General features: G+C 44.6%; 1 protein-coding gene and 2 pseudogenes across 1 annotated transcript; 1 reads left to right on the forward strand and 2 right to left on the reverse strand.

Moving 5' to 3' along the window:
- Nucleotides 1–4,525: 4,525 nt before the first annotated feature.
- Nucleotides 4,526–6,958, forward strand: LOC133889500 (putative pentatricopeptide repeat-containing protein At1g09680; annotated as a pseudogene).
- Nucleotides 6,652–18,077, reverse strand: LOC133888498 (vacuolar iron transporter 1-like; annotated as a pseudogene).
- Nucleotides 18,078–19,766: 1,689 nt separating this feature from the next.
- On the reverse strand, nucleotides 19,767–23,512 carry LOC133888497 (anthranilate synthase beta subunit 1, chloroplastic-like). The gene is made up of 8 exons (XM_062328770.1): nucleotides 23,341–23,512; nucleotides 23,071–23,246; nucleotides 21,254–21,324; nucleotides 21,103–21,140; nucleotides 20,917–21,027; nucleotides 20,730–20,829; nucleotides 20,182–20,317; nucleotides 19,767–20,100 (listed from the first exon to the last, which is right to left on the reverse strand). The coding sequence occupies exons 1-8, from the start codon at nucleotides 23,456–23,458 to the stop codon at nucleotides 19,990–19,992; spliced, it is 861 nt and encodes a 286-aa protein (XP_062184754.1). The 5' UTR covers nucleotides 23,459–23,512; the 3' UTR covers nucleotides 19,767–19,989.
- Between the last annotated feature and the right edge of the window lie 30 nt (nucleotides 23,513–23,542).

The raw sequence follows: 23,542 nt of genomic DNA on the forward strand, positions 1-23,542 counted from the left end.
GCGGGGACGCCACCACGTTATTGCTGCCATTTCATGAACACAAAATCCTCTCACGTTCCTGCTGTAAAGAAAGGCGTTCCTAGTTCACTTCATCTGATGCATGGATGTGGACGGCGTAGAATCGGATGCATTGTGGCGTGGTGCAGGGTTCCTCTTGCCATGGCGCGACAAAGTAAACGGGCGTGCGACCAGGTCCTGGAGCCGTAACCGTCAGAGGGTGCATTGGTTGGCCTGTAAATGTCATCATAGTGTACCGTTGGGAAACTTATAATGATCGTTTAATCACTGTCACCACTGAGGCCATAGTTGTCTGTCCCGCAAGCAGTTTTGCAGCTAGTGATGCAAAAACCTTTTCGGTTCAGCCTTGTTGTACCACGGAATAACAGCGACGGCCCGTCAGATGCAGACAGAACGCGCGACTATATCGCGCTGGAATTTCTCTCCTTTTCACCTGTCTGCGCTACCGTACCGTCGTGTGCGTGATGCTGTCCACACCAGTCGATCTGTTCCTCAGAATTCAGATGTTTACCTCGGCACTGGATCGCAGTAGGATGGTTGCGCGTCCAGACTCGCACAGCTCGAAATTTTCATCCAAGAAGAGCTCATCAGCCAGTGGATTCCCCAATTGCCGATTCCTGTGTGCTTGCCTGGTCTCAACGCGTCCGTACCCACAGATCATCCGGAGAGTGCCAGCCAGAGAAGAGACCCGGGCAAAGGCAACGTCAGGCCTTGGCGGACTTTCGTCCTGCACGAATACGGCCACGGAGACGTTGACTTTGAGTATGGACATGGCTGGTGCGGCGTCTTCAACCGCCTCCCCTTCCTTTTTCTATGTGTTGAACAGAAAAATGATTCTGTTCATGAAATCGTCGTCACCTCCTGTACGCGGTGCAGGAATCAGCAGACAACTGTACACGCGCGTACAAGCATTGCCTTTTTGTGTGCGTGATAAGCAAGGCTCCGCGTGCAAACTTCGTAGATTTTGCCACCTGAAGTATGTATGCACGCAGAGAACAGATCAAAGAGTACCCGGGGCTGACTTGTGTTAATACTCAATCTCTTAGTACAATTTTGTTGGTACATGGAGTCATGAACCGAATTTTCCTTGTGTGACGAAGTCTTGCGATGTTTCTTGTTGCGATGCGTATAGTAAGCTCTGCACTGCAACTTCCCTCTGTTCTGTACATGATTGTACCAGTATCGGGTCTAGTCGTGTAGGTTGGGGGGCAGCATCAGCATTCATTGTTCATGAACCAAGCCGATCCAATCAGTTTGGATATCAGAAGGATGCCAAATTGCCAATGATTTTGTCCAATCAGAGGGAAGCATTGATTGGCCAATGACTTTGACCATGTAAAAGGCAGACTTCTATGTCCCTGGACGGAGTTGGAAAAGGTCCTATATCCCGAAATGTTTTCACTGCTACCGATCTTGGATCACAAAGTGATTGCTGGAATCATCTCAAAAATAGAAAAGAAAAATGATTCCTCCTACTAGACCTCAGGAAAAAGACCAAAGATAAAAGGATGAATCGCAGAACAGGAGTACCCGATCGCACGACTCAGTGGATGCGGTAGTAGCCGTAGTAACTGCAGCAGCCTTTTCTGGAAGTGACCGAACATACTCCGTGGCTCCGTGCTGCGTTCAAATCCTTTTTTCCCCCCTGGCATGAACGATAGGATCATAGGATGCGATGCTGTGCCTGCCGGGCGTGCAAGCAGCAAAGCTCCGAGCGAGGTGCAGCGCTCCGCTCGTGCTGTCCAGCTACGTGCGGTGCGCTGGTGCCGTGGCCTGTCGCGAAATGAGTGGCACGGAAAATTTTTGGTGCCGACGCGAGGCCGCGCGGCGCGGGGTAGCGCGGCTCGGTTTGCGAACAACAGAGCGCGCGGGGCATCGTCTCCTTGCCGGCTCGCCCGCATCCATCCCCCGGCGCGCGCGCGAGTCAGGCCGTGGAGCGGCAGTGCCTCGGCTGGCAACCGACCGACCGGGGCCAAGCGAATTCCTCGGCACGGGAATGACGTTTTCCCCCCGCGTGGTTTTGGCGTTTTCGGTGCGACGAGAGTTCGCGCGGTGCCGCCGCGCCGGTTGAAGAGACAGCACGAAGTGGCAGGGTGGCGACGGGACGTACGGGAGTGTGATGTTCCCGGGGCCGGGTTGATCGCCATCAGACTGCACGTTCTCCTCTGCTGCTTCACCTCGCGGTTTTTTTTTCTTTTAAGGAAAACTGGAAATTTCATTACATAGCTTGTTCATCATCAATCAATACTGTATCGTAACGGTGGTGGAATTAGCGCAACCTCATGTCTCTGGTACTGTAGCAGTAGGCCATGTGTATGTATATGTATATATACGTATAGGTATATATGTAATTTTTTTTCGAGAAATTCTAGAAAAATATCGAAATGAATATTAGTTACATTAATAAATCGGTTAAAAAAATCTAAAATGCTTATGTATAAGTTTGCATGTATATGGAGTCGATGTCGGAAACAAATGGGTAGAACCTACGCCAATTGTATTCTTCTACCTCGATGACTTGTTCATCCACGTTCCTTGTAGCTTTGAGATGATGTTATGTCTAGGTACAAATTTAACTTATATGTTTAGCCATACTTAGGTCTTTCGGTAGAAGTCAAATGATGGTGTTTTCCGTTGTTCGTGAGCATAGGATTTACTTTTGTCGTACAAATACATTGTTGAGGTTGTTATGGTTGGTTGAGTGATGAGTATGAGATGAGATATGGGCGGTGTTAGAGGTGTCATCTGCCTTCAAAGAAAGTTCGGAAGTAGTTCGGGAAGGGAACCCGGACACCGTAGGCTGCTCGCATCGTTTAAGGCTGTCTGTCTGTACAGTTGGCTTTTGCATCGTTTAAGGCCGTCTGTCGGTACATGCTGATCTAATGGTAAGGCGAGCCGAATACTTTCGCAGTTATGGCTTTGTGGGGCCTGAACATCGACGGTGTGAGCGGTCGGGCTTGTAAGTGGTACTTGTTTGCTCCGGGAGTAGTTCTAATACCGACGCGTCGAGCAATGCATACCGCACACGATTGGGACTGGTTGGGAAAGGTTGACACGGGTACCCCCCCTTGTGTGCACTTTAGCGGGTGGCACAAGCCGTATGGTCCTCGAGTCGTGTGGGTCCAGGAGTATCTCTTGCAGGGTGTTAAAACAGTTCGAACTATCGCGCTCTCGGTCATGAGCATGATATGATTTCATTTGTATCGATCATAGAGTTCTCGCTTGTGGATGATGGTTCGGATATGTAGGAGGTGGTCGAGATGACACTTGTTATATATTGATACTCTTGTGGTTACAGTTTCATATGATCAGTTGGTAGTTGCAGGGTAATTTTATATATGTTGGTTAAGTTAATTGCTCACACATATGTCTAGGTTGCTTACCGCTTTAATTAACTTAACCGCATGTTTATATTATTGCTAACAGCTCAATGCATAACCCTTGAAGTTGGAATATTATATACCCATATTGTGTAAGCCTTGCGAGTACCTTCGTACTCAGGGTGCTGCCCTTAAGTTGATGCAGGTACTCCTACTGCTGAGGAAAGGGCGGTGTTTGGCTACTTTGTGCCTGCCGATTAGAGTGGCGGGCAGGAATAGTGCATCCTACTTCGAAGCTCGAGATTTTGGAGTTGAGCCTAAGGGCATGTGGCTTCACTCTCTTTTGTTGTCTAGTTTATTCTTTCCGCTGCGTAGATCTTTGGATAGTTAGGAGTTGAGGGGTTTTTGTCTCCTCCTAGCTCGCTTTTGTTATAAATTATTGGAATCAGTTGTATGCTTAATTTTTTAATATAAATATTTATTACTTACTCTTTATTAAGCTATGTTGTGACGTACTATGTTAGAGGCATGTGTTCCGATCCTTGGGCACAAAACGTGCCAGGACTACCGGAAAAGAATTCTGGTTAATTGTCGAGGTTGGATTATGAATAATGATCCTCCTGATGATTAATTAGAATACTGTTTGAATGGTTCCTCACATGTGTCATCGCACATAGTATACTTCATCCCGTTGCGCTAGCGTGCACCGACGAATAGGAGAGCATGTCTCTAGAACCCGTCACTCTTGAAATCTGCATCGGGAGATGACGAATAAGGTTTTTAGGAAGCGTTCGTTGCGCCGTCATGACTACTCACGATCTGTTTCCTCTACATCATCGCGATCTACCTCGACTACTTCATCATCTTTATCATCGTCTATTGCTTCAACATCACGAGGGCCTCTGCATCTCACGTCGCCATCGAATACGTACATTGCAATCTGTATTAGATATCTAGTTGAAATCTTGCTCGAGTATCTAGTCAAGCCTCTTTAGGGCTAGTCAAAATCCTACTCGAGAATCTAGACGAGACTCGTCAGAGCTAGTCGAACCTTACTCGAGAGATAGTCGAATCTAATCGAGATTTATTGGAGCTAATAGGAACCTTATCGATATTAATTATATTCTTGTTCATGTTGTATCGTCAATTAAATCTGAAAATACTATTTTTCCAACATCCATACCCACTATCTGCTCAGCCACCGACTACCCCACCACGCCCTCCCCCTCCGCCTGATCGCCTCCCGCCTCCCGCCTCGGCCGCGACTCCCCGCCGCGGCTCCCCACTGCTCCTCTCCGCGGCCTCACCCGGTGACCCGGCCCCTCTCGTGTCTGAACTCGCCAAGGCATACGCCGACGAGGGCCTCCTGCCCGACTCTTGCGCCCTCCTCATCCTCACCCTCCGCCGTGGTATACACGTCCCGGTGTCCACCTGGTCCGGCCTAATGAGCCGGCTCCCCACCGCGCCCGAAGCCTATGCCTTCTATCTGCAGCTGCTCGACGCGGGCGTGGCCCCGGAGGCCAGGCAGTTCAACATGTTGATGCACGGCATGGTTAGATCGGGCGAGCTTGCCAGCGCGAGGAACAGGTTCGACGACCGGTAGTCAGCCTCAACACCTTGATTTCAGGGACATGCAGGGCGGGCGATCTAGACGGCGCAAACACTCTGCGTAGAAATGGTCGCTGAAATTCGTGAGAGAGCCGTGAGCCCCAACGCTGTCGTGTTCGCGACGTTGATAGACGCGCATTGCAAGGAGGGAGATGTGGCGGCTGGGCTGGAGTTGTACCGGGAGATGGCATCAAGGGGTGTCCGGCTGGATTTGGTGGCGTACAATGCGCTGGTAAACAGCCTCTGTCGAGGGCGAGATTTGAAGGCTGCCAACGGCATTGTGGAGGAGATGAGAAGCACCGATCTCAAGCTGGATAAGGTGACTTACACCACCTTCTTCGATGGCTGTTGCAAGGAGGGGGAGTTTGACATGGCAATGGAGATGAAACGGAAGATGCTGGATGAAGGCGTTGCACTAGATGAGGTGGCATACACCGCGCTCATCTCTGGGTGAAGCAAGGCTGGGCGGTCAGTTGATGCAGAGCGTGTTCTCTGCGAGATGGTTGAGGCTAGTCTGGAATCTGACAACATGACCTACATATTGGTGATTTAACGCCTTCTGTAGAAAAGGTGATGTGAAGACAGGCTTTAAGCTACTGAAGGAGATGCAGAATAAGGGTCGAAAACCCGAAGTTGTGACATATAATGTGATTATGAATGGACTCTGCAAGCTGGGGCTGATGAAGAATGTTGGCATGCTTCTGAATGTGATGCTTAATATTGGTGTGTCCCCAGATGATATAACATACAACATTCTTTTGGATGGACATTGCAAGTATGGAAAAACTTAGAGATTCTGAAGAACTGAAGAGTGCAAAAGGAATGGTTTCGGATTTCGGTGTTTATACCTCACTTATCAGTGAAATTGTCAAGAAGAAGCCACCTAAGTCTTACCATGATAATAGACAATGTTTCTGGGTGAAGACACTTGTTATTACTTCCCTAACAGTAACAACCCTTGGTCTTAAGATTGAAAATGCAATAGGAATAGAATTTGTAAGTTCAGACTGATGAATAATATTAATGCACCTCAATGGACATAGATACTTCACATAGGCTTTCAAGATCTTAGTTTTGGGAAAGAAGCAATTCAAAAAAATGTTTTGGGAAAGAAGAAGATTCCGGAGCTTGGAGAATTGAGGTATAAATATGTTTCGTGATTCCTTATCAAGAAATTTATCAAGATGATTACCAGCTGGTCTATCTTCCATACCAATGATGCATGCCTGTAGTTGGTGCTATGGGGTTCAAAGTTCAAACTGTTCTCTCGCAGCATAACTGGATAACAGCGTTGCCTTAACCAGAGCTTATCAATGTACAGATCACAGATTCAGAGCCAACTCTTCCAGATTGGACGGGTACTTACAATCTTCAGAATTCGAAAGTAATTATTTTCTTCTTATGAGTTTATTAACATCATAGCTTTTCTCTATATAAACCTACCTGTGATTAAGAGCTATGTTTATGATGTGAAATATGTGCCTTTCCTTAGTTTAGTTCCAGTCCTAACCAGCAGCTAATCTTGTGTTGTGATCATCAATGTTTGTTTCATGTCCCACATTTCCCAGATAGCTACCTTTGTTAATTTCACTTGGCTTGATAACATGATTGAATACATGAGTAATGTGTCAAATTTAGTCTCCACCATCAATTTGCAGTTTTGCACGAAGATAGGCTGAGAGTATTTTTTATAAATATCTTTCCCAAAATTTATTCATAACTAAATGAAAGGCTAAATAGATTAGCTTCATTATTTGACATTGTAATGCGTGGTTCAAAAGAGCAGAATGACAACTTTGCTTAATTCATTGCAGCCTACTGAAAGTACGGCTCCAACAACTATCTAGCTTGCACGGCCTTCGCCATCCCGTATGCTGCGGCTGAAGCAAGAGCGCCAATAATAGCAGTCTGGACAGCGCTGATGAATGGGCGGCTCCCAGTATAGCGACCCTTGATGTAGCCAAAGAAAAGTAGTGCAACCAATGTTACTCCAACAGATATGAGCATGGCATTCTGGGCTGTGTAGATGAACATGTAGGGCAGGAGAGGGACCAATCCACCGATCACGTAAGATAGCGCAATAGTGAAAGCACTCTGCAGGGCTCTTTTCGGATCTGGACATCTGGTTTCTCCAATCCCAGCTCAAACCTGAACACGTTGCTCCGGTTAGTTGAGAAAATCATTTACCATTCGTTAATGATAGTTTTAAGTTATTTATCATATTTCATAGGGTGGTTGATGACTAATAACAGTATGTTTTCATTCTTCGCAGCTTTATAACTACTGCAAAGTCATGTGACATATGCCAAAACATTTCAAATTAGTCCCATCAGGCGCCATAGTCATTTGCTTCGTAGTACAAACACGAGTGAACATGGTTAATCAGAAGATAGAACCACAAATAGCGGCAATACCAGCTGGTCATACCTCATCATCAAGTCTAGCCAAGCTTGAGGGTTCCTCCTGAGCCTGTCGACAATACATCAGGATCCTCTGACTTTAACGTCACCCTGACTTTATCACTGACATGTGGGGACAGCGACTCAGGTCCCACATGCCAGTGACAAAGTTACGATGACTTTGAAGTTAGAGGAACCCGGTCCGTCGACGACAGGGCCATACTCATGCGGTTCGATCCCATACTGCGACATGATCTCTCCAATCTCGGCAACCCCTTGATGATCAATCAAGGATTCAAAACGCCAACAATTAGAATACAAGTCATACACGCAGGAGTCTGGGAAGTATGTTTCTTAAACTGTTTTCTTGTGGCATCCATGTACCAGTGTCAGGGACAGTAATTGTAACATTCCTGAGGATAAACATATAGTTTATAGCAAAATTTACTCTAGATTAAAAAATTATAATTAATTAAACTAACTAAAATCAAGGAAATATACAATTGAATGTGTATATATACAAATGCAATTGTATTATTTTGGCTAAGTATTCCAAAGTGCACTAAATTTATTTCTAAACTTCTCATGCATTAATTGATTCATATGCAATTGGTTGATTATTTTTATGGATCTTGAGTGGAGATTTGAATTTAATGTCTCTCAAATTCAAATCTTTCTTAGCTTCCCTTCAGCTTGAATCTAATTGAATTCAAATCTTCGCCCAGATCTCAAGGTCTAATCCAAATCAAAATTCAAATATTCTTATTTGAATTCATGCCAAGTCCAAAGTCAAATCCATATTCAAATACCTTCAATTGAATTTAAACACAAATCCTTTTTCCTTTTCCTTTTTTCTCCTGGGCTGCCTCTTCTTCCTTTTTTCTTGCACGGCCCAACAGTCCCAGTTTCTTCTCCCCCCCCCCCCCCCAGCTCACTCTCTCGTGCTTGGGCCGTATGCGCGTAGTCGGCCTAGCTCATGCCCATGCGCGCTCGCCACCCTGCTCGCCTCTCGCCCTCTCCCTCTCGCCAACGCTTGGGACCCACACGCCCTCGCCGCGATGCCCATCCCCGACACCGCGTCGGCCGACGCAGTTAATGCGGCAGCCACTTGCTCGCCACCTCGTTCGTCCCCCCATGCTCTCTCTCTCTCTCTCTCTCTCTCTCTCTCTCTCTCTCTCTCATGCGCAGCCCAAGCTCCTAACACATCGCGACTTCCTCGCCCGTCGCACGTGTTGGCCGACGCAGAGCCGCCGCCACCGCGTGAAACCTGATAGGCGCCGCCAACGAGTCGTACTGTGCCTTCTCGCCCCTTGCTGCCTTACTGCTCCCTCTCCCTCTATAAATAGAGAAGCCCGACCTCCCTCTCTCTATTTCCCCACCTCGCCACCGCCACCGTGTTGCCGCTGTGCCGACATTGCTCTCCGCCGCAGCTCTGCCTCTGTTTCTCCCCTAGCGAGCTGCCGATAAGCCCCACAAGCTCACTACTATCTTTGTGCCGCTCTCCATCAACCAAAAGCTCGACGGGAGCCCGCCCGAACCAGGGACCGAGTAGCACCACCGCCGCCACTTCGGTGCATCGCCGACCACCGTCCTGCCCAACATCGTTCTTGCGCTCGGTGAGCATCCTCGTCCTCTTGCGCAACCTCCTAGCTAGCATGTCGTCGTTCCTGTACCTTCCCATCGCCTGGCTTTGTGCAGCCATGAGCTTTTCCCCCCACCGTCGCCATTACTCGCTGTCGATGACCCCTAGCCCTCTCCTGAGCTAGCCTCCGTGCCATGTTAGACGCGTAGACTTAGTCGTAGGCTTGCAAGTGGCCCGAGGCACACTAGAAGAGGGGAGGTGCTACCCAATTTCTGCGCCACCATTTAGACCTGCTCCGGTCGCCGTCTGACATCGCTCCGGCCACATCTCATCGTCGATAAGCCCCCAAGCGAGTTCGTCGTAATGGGTAGAAGCTCGACGACCATTCATCTTTTTCAACCATCGGCGAGAACGTGATTCCGATGAGACTACGGTGTGGCTCCGCCATGTTTGCTTGTTGTCGTTTTCCCTTCGCCGCTCCGCTCCGCGCGCTCTCACGCGCTCGCACGCATGTGGACAGGCCCGACTGTACCGCTCGGCATGGCCGAGTGGGCCGCGGCTCAGCATAGGTGGGTCGGTCGGCCAGCCCAGCCCAGCCAAGCAGACCGTGCCCTAGTGGGCCAGCCTAGCTCTGCAGCCTGTAAACCTGTCGGCCCGATACGAGTGGGCCGACCACCATGCAGCATAGCACTATGCGGCCCAGGCCCATTTCCGGTCGAGCCTAGTCCATGCCCATTTTGGCCCAACCCGTGGTACTTTGCGGTGGGTTCCACCAATGGATAGTGTTATTTCATATTTTCTCGATTTAATTTTACATTAAATCTTTCAAGGGTCGTAACTTCTCCATTCTGGCTCCGATTTCGGCGATTCTTTCGCCAAAGTTCATATAAATCCGAGATCTACCCATCTATCATAGTGCGATCTCTATTAGGGCTTATTTGGTTTTCCATTTTGTGTTAATTAATTCTTCTATAGTATAGCTCATTATTGATCATAGTCGTGTTTGCAAAACCAGTTAAGTTTTGCGAATGCTGCGTGGAGCGAGGATCCTGAATACAACCAAAGTTTAGAAGAGAACTTCGGAGAAGGTAAGTACTATTTCCTTGATCATATTGAACCTATTTTCATATAATCTATATGATCAATTAAAACTTGACTTATTATCGCATGTGCTATTTATTACACTTTTACAAACTATTTAAGGTAGCTATTCCTATTAAACAATTATCATGCCTTAAATGTCATCATCCAAAACACATATCACCCTAGGATTTACCTGTCGTTATCTATATTAACGTCAGATGACGCCCTGATCTAGCATGCTTAGGATTAAATACGTCTCCTCAGAGACGTCGCCTTGAAATACATCTCTTTGGAGATATCGCTTCACTGTTTATCAAATTAACTCATATACCATGAATTATTGATGGTTGTGAATTCCGTAATGGTTGTGAAATCCTTGATGTTGTGTGGGATATGGTGAGAGATATGTGATAATAGGTGAAAACTGTTTTGACGGGGGTAGTGGAGTAGTACTCTGGACGAGGATGCTCCTGTGCGCTTGAGTTACCTCTGTGATATTCATTGCCAGAAGATACCTTCCCTGGCCGTTTAAGCACCGAATCTTGCATCATTATGCTTAGTCACCCCGTGCAATCATACGTACTGAATGGTCAGGACTTGACTTTTCTTTCACCGGACTGGGTTGAGCATCATACTAAGAAGTAGGGGAGTAGCGAGGGGTCAAGTGACCATCTGTCCCTTTGGTTGAATATTCTGAGAACCAGCAACTGCTTAAAAAGGGGGCTAGCATTCAGTACAAGGCCTCTAGTACTTAGGGTATCTCGTAGAAACGCCTGGCAGGAAATGTGATTGAAGGGTCTCGGTATGATTCGCTCATCTGCTCGCAACGGAAGGATGCTGAATATATCATGTGGGTACAGTGTACAACCTTTTTAGAGTGTAAACCTATTCGAATAATCGTGTCCATGGTCATGGACATACGAAGGCATGGTCACTCTTGATTTGACTTAGGGTGCATGTGTCTTGATGAGTGAGTATGTGAACTAGATGTTTGTGTGATGAGGTTGCTAGTTCAATCCATCAGGATTTGTGTAGTACTATAGGTACACCAGATGTGATGATGGGACTGTGAAGTGAAGTGTAGCCACTCTCAGGACTAGAAAACCCTCATATATTACTTGTTGAATGGTTTTGAACTACTTCAAACTATTTTAAAGCTATTGGTAGAGAATACAACTGAATGACTGTATAAAACTATTTTACGCTTAAAACTAAACCATAAAGTCTTATTCTTGAGATACACTTTGTGCCTCTATTAATCATTTAAAGTAGTATATGGCTTGTTGAGTACCTTTTATACTTACTCTTGCTAACATTCATATGAGGAAGCCACTATCGACTACGTCGAGGATGGAGGTGCGGGTGAAGAGTAAAGTTAGAAGTCACGTTTGCACCCTAGCTACTTGTGACTTGGGTCATGTGTTTCGCCCTGCTTTTGTTGGCATTAGGTCATATTTGTAATATACCCTATAGGTTATAGCTTTTTGTACTCTGAACTTTAATGCTTATATACAAAATTTGACTGTGATACTATAACTGTTATACTATACATATCAGCTACTTGATTCAAATACTGATACAAAAGACATAGAAAATTTTGGGTTTAGAGTCTCACAGTAATGATCTCCTCCTGCTCTCTCTTCATCTACCGCTTGTAATGATCTACCTCGCTCTAGGCTGCGAGGTACCTACCATGTGGCGCAGTCCCGGATCAGAATCATGCGTTAGTGGACACCTTTTGAATTGAAAATCATTGTGGTGTTTGTCTTGTTCCCAGATTAAAAGGGAAATTATTGTTCTCCACTTAACTGGGCCTGAAAGTTGTGATACTAACATAAGACGTGCGGGAATAGCACGTGGAACATAAATTATTGTTCGCCAACTTGTCTATCACGAGCAAATTTTTCCTCTAAAGATTTCATTTTTGTGGTTAGGATTAGGATCAGGGCAATTTACAAGTTGGAGTTGGATCTAAAGCACATGTGCAATGCTACGCACTCCTGGCTTCTCAGTTCAGTGTTCGTACGATACAGATACCAATGGCATTCTCAAACATGTAGAGAACATGTCTCTAATTATGTACTTAAGGATGTCTGCGAAGTTTCTAGATGTTATAGTGAAGAACATGTTGGATTGATCTCAGCCTAACATCAAAATCCTAACTACCTGTCGAGTCTTAAGGAGGCACGATGACCTCACCCAGCGCTCTGATCGGGAGCACGTCACAAGTCCAACTTGATTGCGGTCCCATCCCATGTGACACTATAAAACCGTCTCTAATTATGTACTCAAGGATGTCCGCGAAGTTTCTAGATGTTATAGTGAAGAACATGTTGGATTGATCTCAGCCTAACATCAAAATCCTAACTACCTGTCGAGTCTTAAGGAGGCACGATGACCTCACCCAACGCTCTGATCGAGAGCACGTCACAAGTCCAACTTGACTGTGGTCCCATCCCATGTGACACTATAAAACCCAGAACGGGGGAGTCAGGAACACGTCGATCTATTCACAAATTTCTCAATCGCCTTCTTCTATAAACCTTAACTGATCCTAAGAGTGTCACCAACGGGGTTAAGACTGCCGCCACTGCACCAATGAGTCTTCACCAGCATCTCATCTACACCGAGTTGTATGTCGCCAACGATTACCATCAACTACAACCTAAAGCCGGTGAGATCTTCATCAACTCTTCCTTGTCGCTGCACTGCTTCGAGCCATCGTCAACCCCTAATGGCATCCCCAGGCTCGGGTACGCTCACACTTCCGTAATCAATTAGAGGTGTTCAAACACTAGAGCTAGCGTTATTGATGATTAGATTAAAGTTTAAACCTAACAATCGGTATCAGAACCTCCCTAGATTGGTTTGAACCCAAATAGATTGGATTAAGGCGTAATTGCACTCGGATTAGCGCTAATTGTTCATGTTTAGTAATGATTAATGTCAATTGAGCCTGAATTATTCATGTTTAGCACTGTTGGTATACAATTAAGGTGTTTATGTCTCGGTTAATGATGAATCAATCCCTTTTTCATCTCATGTCAGAACCATTAGCACCATCTAATGATCAATTAAGCTCCATTGGTCGCTGTTAGATGATCTGTTCATGTCTAAGACTCAATTAATGCTTAATTAATCCTTGGATTAGTGAATTAGAACACATCTATGCGCAATTGTTCATGTTTTAGGGTTAATTGGTTCGGTTTAGATGGTTTTTAGCTCGGATCAATGAAATCAGAATGTTTTCAAGCACACATGGTCATGTTTTATGAGTATTAGGCTCAGCTTAGTGTGTCTCGATCATAAATTAGATGTTCTTTGTGTATGCATGTGTGTTTTTGTGTGCATCTATGCGTGTTTATATGGTTATGGGCTCAGGATTGGGCCATCTGTTTGGTTTTTGGGGTAATTGGCCACGAGACAAAATAGAGAAGGAGGGGAGCTCACGAACTCATGTCAAACCCTAAGATTTTGCCCAAATCCGAAAGTCCCAAACCTTTTTCCCCCCAAATCCCAAAACCCTAATCACATTTAATCCCCATTCTGGGAACCCTAATCTCAAATCCCCAATGACCAAGACCTAATCTAAAGGGAGGAAACAATACTTACGTGTTGCTACCATTCTCGAGGCCGCCGGAGCCATCTTCCGCGTCTTCTCGGGCGGATTCTCTTTCCCCTACCCGGTCGCGCATAGATCCTAAGTCGCTGGAGTCTCCTTTTTGTCGTTGACATCACCCTCATGTGCACGTGGGAGCTCCATTGCCAGGCGCCCCTTCTCGCCGTCCGCGCCATCCACACGGGCAACACCATAGCTCCAATCGATAGAGGCGCGCGTGACCTCGTTCGCACGTGCACTCCGGTGGGTAGGCCCGTGGCGGCTCACCCTTGTCCTCTCTATCTTTTCCCGCTGGCCGATGTCTTCCCACCGCCATCGCCATAGCTCTCTCAGTTGCCGTTGTTTTCGGAGGGGACGCGAGGAAATGAAGTTTTAGTGTTACGGGCGGTGCTGAGCAAGGTTCTGATTCGGCGAAAACATCGGAGAACCGTCGGATGTGATCGTGCGGCTCATGATGATTGAGGCTGGCTTGGGTGAGGAGTTGTGCCACTGGGCCGCTAGTGCGCTAGTGGAGAAGTCGGGCTACGCACGCTACGCTACTGGGCTGGCTTGGGGAGGTTGGGCCGCAGCATGCGCAAGAGTTGCTTTGGGCTGACTTCCGGCTCTTGTGCTATTTTTTTTATTTTTCCAATGAATTTTGGGCTTTTACTTTTATTATGAGATTTTTCCCGTGAATTTTGATGGTTCTCTATTTTATGCATTGGAATTCTAATGATTATAGCCCAAAATAAATAATTTTTTAATGTACCAAAATTTAAGGTTACTTCTCTGAAGTAAAATTTTCTAGTGATTTATAATGTTTTTCCTTCATGCACTGGATTTTTTTATGATAATGGCCCAAATAAATAATGTGTACTGTACAAAATTCATGATGGCCTAAATAAATAATGTTTAATGCACTAGAATTTTTAGAGTGATCTTAATTTTTTTATGCACCGGTTTAATTAACTAATGAGTCCCAAATAATGATATTTTATGAACCAAAAGTTACGAACATTTCTCTAGATAAATTGGAACCAACGAGAAAATTTATTTAGAGAATTTTGATGTCATTTTTGGTCATAGTTGCATACTGAACAACGTTGTTTGTGATCATATGCTAAATTTTATGAAGATCCATAATTATTTTATGACCAATATTGATTGTAATCATATGCCACTTATGTATTTATTAAATATTCTTTTCCGTTTTCTACCCAATGGTGATACGGACTGGAATTGAACTTTTGCATGATTTTAATCAGGCCAACATAGGGTTATCTTCATGCAAGTATTTCTTCATGACAATGTTCTAATCAAGCCTATTTTTTCCTTCCACTCTTAACGCTTACACTGTTGAGCCACAATTGATGGCATCGAGCTCACAGGAAGCAATTTTCCCGCTTGGAAAGCATAAGTAACGGTTGTACTTGATGTTCTAGACCTTTATTATGCACTTAGGGTTGACGCTCCTATTGCTCCCGCCATTGGTGTGGAGAATTATGATTAATAAAACTTATGATGCTATTGTTGAGAAGTGGGAGCAGTCGAACCATTTGTCTCTAATGGTTCTGAAGAAATCTATATCACTTAGGATAAGGGGAGTAATCCCTGACTCCGATACTGCTAAGACGTACTTGGCGTCCATGGAGAAGCAATTCAAAAGCACTAAGTTTTGGCAAGCTCACGAGTATGGACGTGGAAATCTCTGAGGATTTTCTTGTCCATTTCAATATGACCTTTCTACCTCCTGAGTTTACTCCATTTAAGATCCATTACAACACTTAGAAGGAGAAATGGGCCATGAGCGACTTGATCGCGATGTGTGTCCAAGAGTTGGAGAGGCTAAGGACTGAAAATAAAGATTATGTGCATCACGTTAGCGACACTAGCAAGAGAAAATTCCAAGGGGATTATAAATTTAAGAAGAAGCTCCCTTTAATAATGTCTATATGTTCCTTCCATCAGGAGAAATCTTATTTTGGTTTCTTCGTTGTACGATTACGATTATTAATGTAATTTCAGAAATTATTAGTCATGCTTCCTCATATGTGAATAATGAAACTTATTCAAAACTTTGGTATTGTCTTTTAGGCCACGTTTTGAGAGGAGAACAGAGCGTCTCATTAAGGAAGTGATTCTGCACCCTTTAGACTTCTCTGACTCTGAGGGGGGCTGTTGAAATTCATAATGAAGCATATAATGATGAGCCTCAATAGTCCTAGAAGATACCAACTCATATAAAGAACATTCGCCTGAGTAGCTTAATGCCACAAAGGATGAATGAAAGTCTATGAGCGATAACCCGACAAAGTCAATACAATAGGTTGTAAATGGGTCTATATAACAAAGCGTGATTCCAAGGGGAAAACATCGAAAGGTTCAAAGCAACGCTCAAAGAGAAGTGATTGACAATAATAAAGATCAACTAATGATTCCTTTCATTTTGTTTCAAATCATAAGAAAATTGACAATTTCATTTAAGTAAAACTATTTAAGTAAAGTTTTAAAGGGGAAAAACTCATCATCTTAGTCATAAGAAGGATCTTGGTGAAGCTTCTTACGTCCCTTATAATGATATTCACCGAGATAGGTACAAAGATATATATATTGACATAGTACTAAAGAAATGTAATATGCATAAGTACTCTGCCTCGCATGCTCCTATTGTAAAGGGTAATAAGTTTAGGACATTTTATTATGCGATGTCTGAGGAACCGATATGGAATTAGTCAGATGAAGTCGGTTCCTTATATTTTAGCATTATGAACACACCCTAATTTAGTTTTCGTAACTGGGATACTTGGCAGACATCAGTCAAATCCAGGATTGGACCACTGGAAAGCCGTTAAGAAAGTCTTTCGCTATTTGCAAGGCACTAAGCACTACATGCTCATGTTCAAAAATATATTTGTAAGGTGTGTGGATACTAAGGAAAATCACGATATGTTTTATCCTCACCCTCGCTAGATGATCTATCTCGTGGAAAAGCTCTAAACAAACATTTACGGCATCGTCAACGATGTAAACTGAGTTTGTAGCATGTTATGAGGCTACCAGACAGGTTGTATGACTAAAGACCTTATGTTACCCTAGAATTAAGAATGTAAGATAGTATTATGAAACGACATATGTTATGCTTAGTTTTCTATATGAGTAACAACAAGTCGAGTGGTACTGCCAAGCATATCAACATTAAATATTATGTTGTGAAAGGTAGAATCCAGGATCAAACCATCAGGGTCAAGCATATAAATACTGAGTTAATGCTTGCGGCACCGCTCACTAAAGTCTTATAACCCCATATTTTTTGTGATAATGTTACCGTCATATGGTGATTAAAAAAGCCTATGATTCTAGATAAGAGGACCATAAGGTAAATCAACTCCCATTAAGCATAACACATTTCCATTTCAATATGGAGTAGTATGCTATAGGTATTTGGATTTCAGTGGTATTTCATTAGCTACTGTAACGCTTTGACTTGGTGTGTTCTTTCTTTAAGAAGTGGACTTATGACGTTAGCTTTACGATCAAGGAAGAGAATGCTAGATTGATCTCGGCCTAACGTCAAAATCCTAACTACCTGTCGAGTCTTAAGGAGGCATGATGGCCGCACCCAGCGCTCTGATTGGGAGCGCATCAAAAGCCCAACTTGATTGCGGTCTCATCCTGTGTGACACTATAAAACTCAGAACAGGGGGAGTCAAGAACACGTCGATCTATTCATGAAATCCTAAGTCACCTTCCCCCATAAACCCTAATTGATCCTAAGAGTGTCGCCAACGGGGTGAAGATTGCCACCACCACACCAATGGGTCTTCACCAGAATCTCATCTACATCGAGTTGTATGTCGTCGGCGATCACCATCAACTACAACCTAAAGCTAGCGAGATCTTCATCAACTCGTCCTTGTCGCTGCACTGCTCTAAGCTATCATCAACCCATAATGGCATCCACAGGCTCGGGTACGCTCATGCTTCTGCAATCAATTAGAGATGGTCAAACACTAGAGCTAGCATTATTGATGATTAGATTAAAGTATAGACCTAACAGAACAGTGCCAAAGTAAGCATATTTGAATACGGTAACAATGTGATTTATCAACCAATTGTTGGGAATTATGCATGATCACTGTAAAGATAAGATGAAAGGTGTCCGTAACTTTGCTAGATCAGCAGCGAATGAAAGGGAGGGAAGTATAGTGAGATTGATTAAGTGGTTACCCTCCGAGTCCCATGGAGATGGTGCCAGTGGCGACCTCAGTAAGGCCAGCTGTGCGGACGAGCGTTGAGGGCACGTTGGCGTCAGAGAGCCCCGCGGTGAGGGCAAAGGGCACGGTGAGGTCATCAGAGACGCCCATGATGACGTCGTGCACCACCTCCTCCACAGTGAAGTACCACTCCATGTGGCTCAGCCGCTTCTCGAGCATCGGTTGCCCACGTGCGTCACCGCCGCCGCCATCCATCGCTGTCGTTTTATAGCCGACGGGTGCTGCATGTTGGTTCGAGCTCGGATGAAACAGTTGGTAGGATTGCTGGTATCTGAATCGCCTTCTTGTTTATAGAGGGGCCTATCGGGGGGTTTGGGATTGTTTGGATTACGTCTGCATTAGCTCCATCAAACTGGTCTCACCAAAAAATTTATCTAGCTTTTCACTGATGCGGTTTCGTCCTTGTGTTGGCGAGAAAATAGCTAGCGAGGGCAGCGCAGGTTGGACAAGAAAAACTTTGATGTCAATCCCGTGACAACGCCAAATTTTTAGCAGGCAAGCTAGGGCTGCAATCAAACAACCCCTTTATATTCCTGAGGTGGGCCATGGTTGTCATTGGCTCAGTGGCCACGCTACGGCTCTATGCATTTGTGAGCACAGTTCCAGGACAGATGTTAATGTACCAGTACTCCAGTAGTAATAGTGTGAACATTCAGTTGTCCTACGTACGTGTACCATTTTTAGCGCTGAAACCACGATCTCTTCTGCTCCGTTTTCGTTGTGTGAACTCTGTTCGCCTTAAGCCATGCCTCTGAGCCCATTTGGCAAGTACAGGAACAAAAGACAATGGTCACAATTAAAGTTGCATGATACATTCATGATGTGTGTGCACATCATGAGCCATGGTGCGCAGCTGTACATCTCACGCCACTTCTTGCACGGTGCATCATCGTCCACGAAACGGAACCATGGTAGCCCCAGTATCGACAACTACGATGGTAGTTCTGACGGGGGACGCGGCGGAATGGTTGTGCGGCACACTGTAGAACATGGGTGTATGAGCAATTTAGATTTGTTTGGTTGAGCACTTTTTATCTAAATTCTATGTAAAAAGTGATTATCTGATAGAGTGATTTTAAGGTTGAAAATAATTTCTTAATGATTCTTTAAAATAAAATATATGAAGAAATTGATTATACGTAGGAAGTGAATCAACGGAAGCTATTTTTTACTCTCAAGCTTCTAGCTTATTTAAGATAATCACACCTACGAATTTCACTCAACGACTAAAAATTAAAAACTGTTGTTTAATAAAACCCCTAATTCTAATAGAAAACTGCTAAAAAAAATCTACCAAACAGAACTTTTAACATCGGTCATCTCGATCTGCCCACTTGTCGTCGCTCAGCTCTTTCTGCCTGGCCATCGGGATGAACCATGCGTGCATGTGCAGTGGCACCGCTTCCGCGACAACCGCACCGGGCGGCGCAAGTGGACCACCGCCTGTGACTCGCGGCACCCACGCAGGTTCGGCCAGCGGCAGCAGCTGGAACCGTCCGTACGCCGGAAGGAGATCGTGTGAGGTAACTGCATCGTGAGATGATCTTGACATATGATCTAATTCTTAATGAGTTCCATATGTTAGCGACCACATAACATATACAGTTACGTGAGGGTAACCATTTCCCTGTGCGTCCGGACCCGGAGGCTGGCGGCGCCGTAAGCGACTTGAAATAGTCGGCGCCTCGGAAGCGTGGTCGCACAGCCGACACGACGCCCGGAGCAGCCCACGGCGGCCACTCAACCAGCCGCGGGTGGCGGACGAGGGTGATTGGTGCTGCGGTGCGGAAGGTTGCTGGGACAGGACGGCACCAAAAAACACCTGATGGAAGGCCGTACACCTTGCTATCGCCAAGAACTAGACAAAAATGTGCAAAGGATTCATTCGCCAAAGAGAATCGATTTATTCATGGAAAGAGCACCAACAACGATGCTTATTTGTTTGGATCAAGTTTATTCGAGATCGCGCTCCACAAGGATTATGGTACAATGAACGAAACGAATGACAGAGGGAAGCTCTTCTATTGATTCTCTTCATTGTCAGCCCTGGATTCTAAGCGGCTTAAGCGCCTTTCCTGATTTGCCTGATCTATCAAACCACTTTCATCTAGTTCGCCTCGGAACGCTGCTTCTCCAGTTCCTCGATGAATCTGACGAAGTTGAGGATGATCCTCTTGCCTTCAGGGGTGATGATACTCTCCGGGTGGAACTGGACTCCCTGAAATAGTTAATGTTAACACTTACTAGAACTCTGGTTATGCATCATAGGTATGGCCTAGAGGCAAGGATAGAGAAATACCTGGATATGCTTGTACTTCTTGTGGCGAGCAGCCATGATAAGTCCATCTTCTGTCCACGCAGTGGCTTCCAGAGCATCATGTGGGAAGGTCTCCTCCTCAATGACCAAGCTGTGGTATCTCGCAGCAGTAAAAGGGCTGTCCATGGAAGCGAGGTTGGTGTCAAATCAAAGGCTTAATTGGGAGTAGTACCATAAACTGAATTGGGAAACTATCATTGATTTTCTGACAAAAAATGCTATTGTCAATACTAACGGAAATTGGTATATACGACCATCTCTTTCTAGAAATCAAGAAAGAAAGATTATGTTCTCGAAGAAAAGAAAAAAGTTACGAATTTCTCATACATGAAATGCAGCATGACTTCTCAGCAAAAAGCAGAAATGTTAGTTTCATGTCATATTGTTAAGTAACAAAATAGCACTCGATGAAGACTAGTATGCTACGGGAATAGTAAAAGCTACAGGAATTAGTAACAATGAAGACTAGTTATGAGAAATTACAAACACTAAAATTTGGTTGACAAAATGGTTCAGAAATCAAATCATACTTTGGCAAGCCGTTGAATAAGGCCTTTCCTAATTCTTCATCATAGTAAACTGGAGAGCTTTTTCCATGCATCACACCAGAAGGAGCACGGATAATCTTTCCTGCATATTGATACATATAAATATTTTCAGTAAGACAAAAGCAAAGGTCATGGAAAGCCTTGTGCCTGGTAAAAACATAAATCTAACCTCCAAAAGCCTCCCCGATGCACTGCAAACCCATGCAAACACCAAAAATTGGGATGGTTGGCCCTAGTTCCAGAACAGTCTGCAATGATATACCTGAATCTTGTGGTTCACCTAAAGAAGAAACATAAAAGTAATTGTTATACTCAGAAGCTTGTATTGCGGTGAGATTCAATAAGAAAAACCTACCAGGCCCTGGAGAAATAAGAATTCCTCTTGGGTTCTTCCTACAATAGATAAAAAAAGTGAACATCATCAGCACTCAGAAGCCATAACATAGTGCCCTTTCCTTTGGAGTGGAAAGCAACATCAAATTGAACATGTGCTCAGAGAACTATACCTCTTTACATCCTCTATGGTCAGTTCATCATTGCGATACACCTCAAAGTTTAATCCAAGCTCCCCCATATACTTCATCATCAAACACTCAATGTCAGCGGGACAATTTTTTCTCATAGCGCATGTTTTTTTTTTCATATTTCGTATTTGAATAAAAAGGGTACAAAGATTTGTGAGCACATGTTTTTTCATAGAAATGCAGTCATTGGCATAATCTTCATGATTAATGACAACACCACAAAATGCACTAGTTTCACAAAGCACTATGTCATCCTTCCACCAGTATTAACACTTCATTGTTACAACACCAAGTTCAATTGTCGAGTGAACTTGTTAGCACTCATTTCAAAACGTACCATGTAGCATGGCAGTGCCCAACAATTAAAAAGAAATTTTATAGAGGATCCAACAGCTGCTGATGCATCCCATAAGACATGCTTCTGAACAAATGTCCAGCACTAGCAAATGGCCCAGAACTGTACTACAGATCTCCAAATACATCCTTTTCTTTATATCTAGACTGCTACTTATTACCTCCTGTATTTGTCAACTAAGGGGCGCTGCCTCTGGAGACATGCAAAAACATTATTACCAGCAATTTTACCTTACAAGAAAGACAACACATACCACTACCTTTCAAACATACACTTTTGCTGATGTTTTTTATACTATAACCAATATAAAAAATGTATGGAAAAGTAATTTTGTAGTTCTATTACAAAAAAAAAATGTATATGCTTCATCTTTCAAATCAAGAATCCAGTTGTCTAATACCGAGATATGGTCCCATTAAAAGAATAGATGGTAAATTGGGAGGTACACTGTTTACATTAAAAACTTCCTGCATAAAGCCATTATAAATAAGAAATACTAGGAAAGGTAGCAAGCACTTGGAGACACTCTACGGAAATAGACACAGAATCCAGCAAGCCTACAGCTACTGAACAAATCTGGCGTTCGTCATCCAAGTTTGAATCATCCAACAAAGTAATGTGATAACCGCTTCGTGAGAACAGGAAACACGTGTCCTACATCCCCACGTACAAGGAATGCATACCTATTAAAACAAAAGTTCTCATTCTTGCGGATTTGTTTACAAAATAGTTGTCATTAGATGTTTAGACTTTGGGGCCCAAGGAGATGGATTATAACAGATTTAGTACATGAATAATCCCTTTGTAAATGTAGAGGCTTAATTAGCACACACACATTCCCTTTCCAAATGCAAAAAGGTTCATATTTTATCACAGCGTCACGGAAAACATTCATGATATTTTGTGAGCATGGATTCCATCATTTGATATTAGTACAAATACAATCGAGAAAAACAGCCATAGTTTATTATAAAGGGTAATTAAAAGGTTATTACAGCACCACCAAAAACACAATCACTTGAACCAATCTGAGAACAGGGATTGCAAACAAGCATCTTTTCTGGAAAGAACATTATGAGCAGACATCTATATTCTATAATCTGAATCTTTTAAAAGCACTGCATCTTGCAAATAGGAAAATATAATCCAAGTTAATTAAAGTAAAAGGAAAGAGGTCTAAACATTATCCAGAGATGCATACCAAAAAGATCAGATCCAACACAGAATGCGACTTCCTCCCCAACCAGTTCGCACAGCAAACAAATACTCGATAGTACTGAGTAGCAAACGTCCATGGGGGGAAAATCCCACGGCATATACTATCTACCCAACCGCAGCCCGCAGGTACCAACCCTTTGCACTCGCAAGGATATCGCATACACAGATCACATAATCAAACGATTCGAAAGGGAACATGTCACAAACAACACACGAAGTGATATACCTGGCACAGGTTGTAGGTGAAGCTGTCGTAGTTATCGATGACAATGATGGGCTGCTTCTCCGTGGCCGTGCGGCCGTCCAGGTCGGCCACCGGCGCCGCCGCGGCTGGCCCCGCGGTGACGACCACCGGGGACGCCGCCCTCCCACCCCTAACGAACAACGCACCACTTGGGAGGCCTGCGGTGGTAAAACAGCCAAACCAATCAGCCAAAGATGCGCCGGATCAGGCGAGTAAAGGGATGAATGTGAAGCAGGCCAGAGAGATTCGTACGGGGCGTCGCCGGGAAGCGCGCGAAAGCGGAGACGCGGGAGGTCGCCGGGGAGCGCACAGAGGCGGAGGCGGCGGCGGCTGCCGGGGAAGAGGCGGCGGCGAGGTGGGAGCAGGCCATATCGGCGAGGAGGAGGAGGTGACCGGAGGTGCGGGGCTTTGTGGGTAGTCGGGGGAAGGTGTAAATATATATATAGAAACCTGG

The sequence above is a fragment of the Phragmites australis genome, chromosome 13, assembly GCF_958298935.1.
Source record: "Phragmites australis chromosome 13, lpPhrAust1.1, whole genome shotgun sequence".
Classification (NCBI taxonomy): domain Eukaryota; kingdom Viridiplantae; phylum Streptophyta; class Magnoliopsida; order Poales; family Poaceae; genus Phragmites; species Phragmites australis.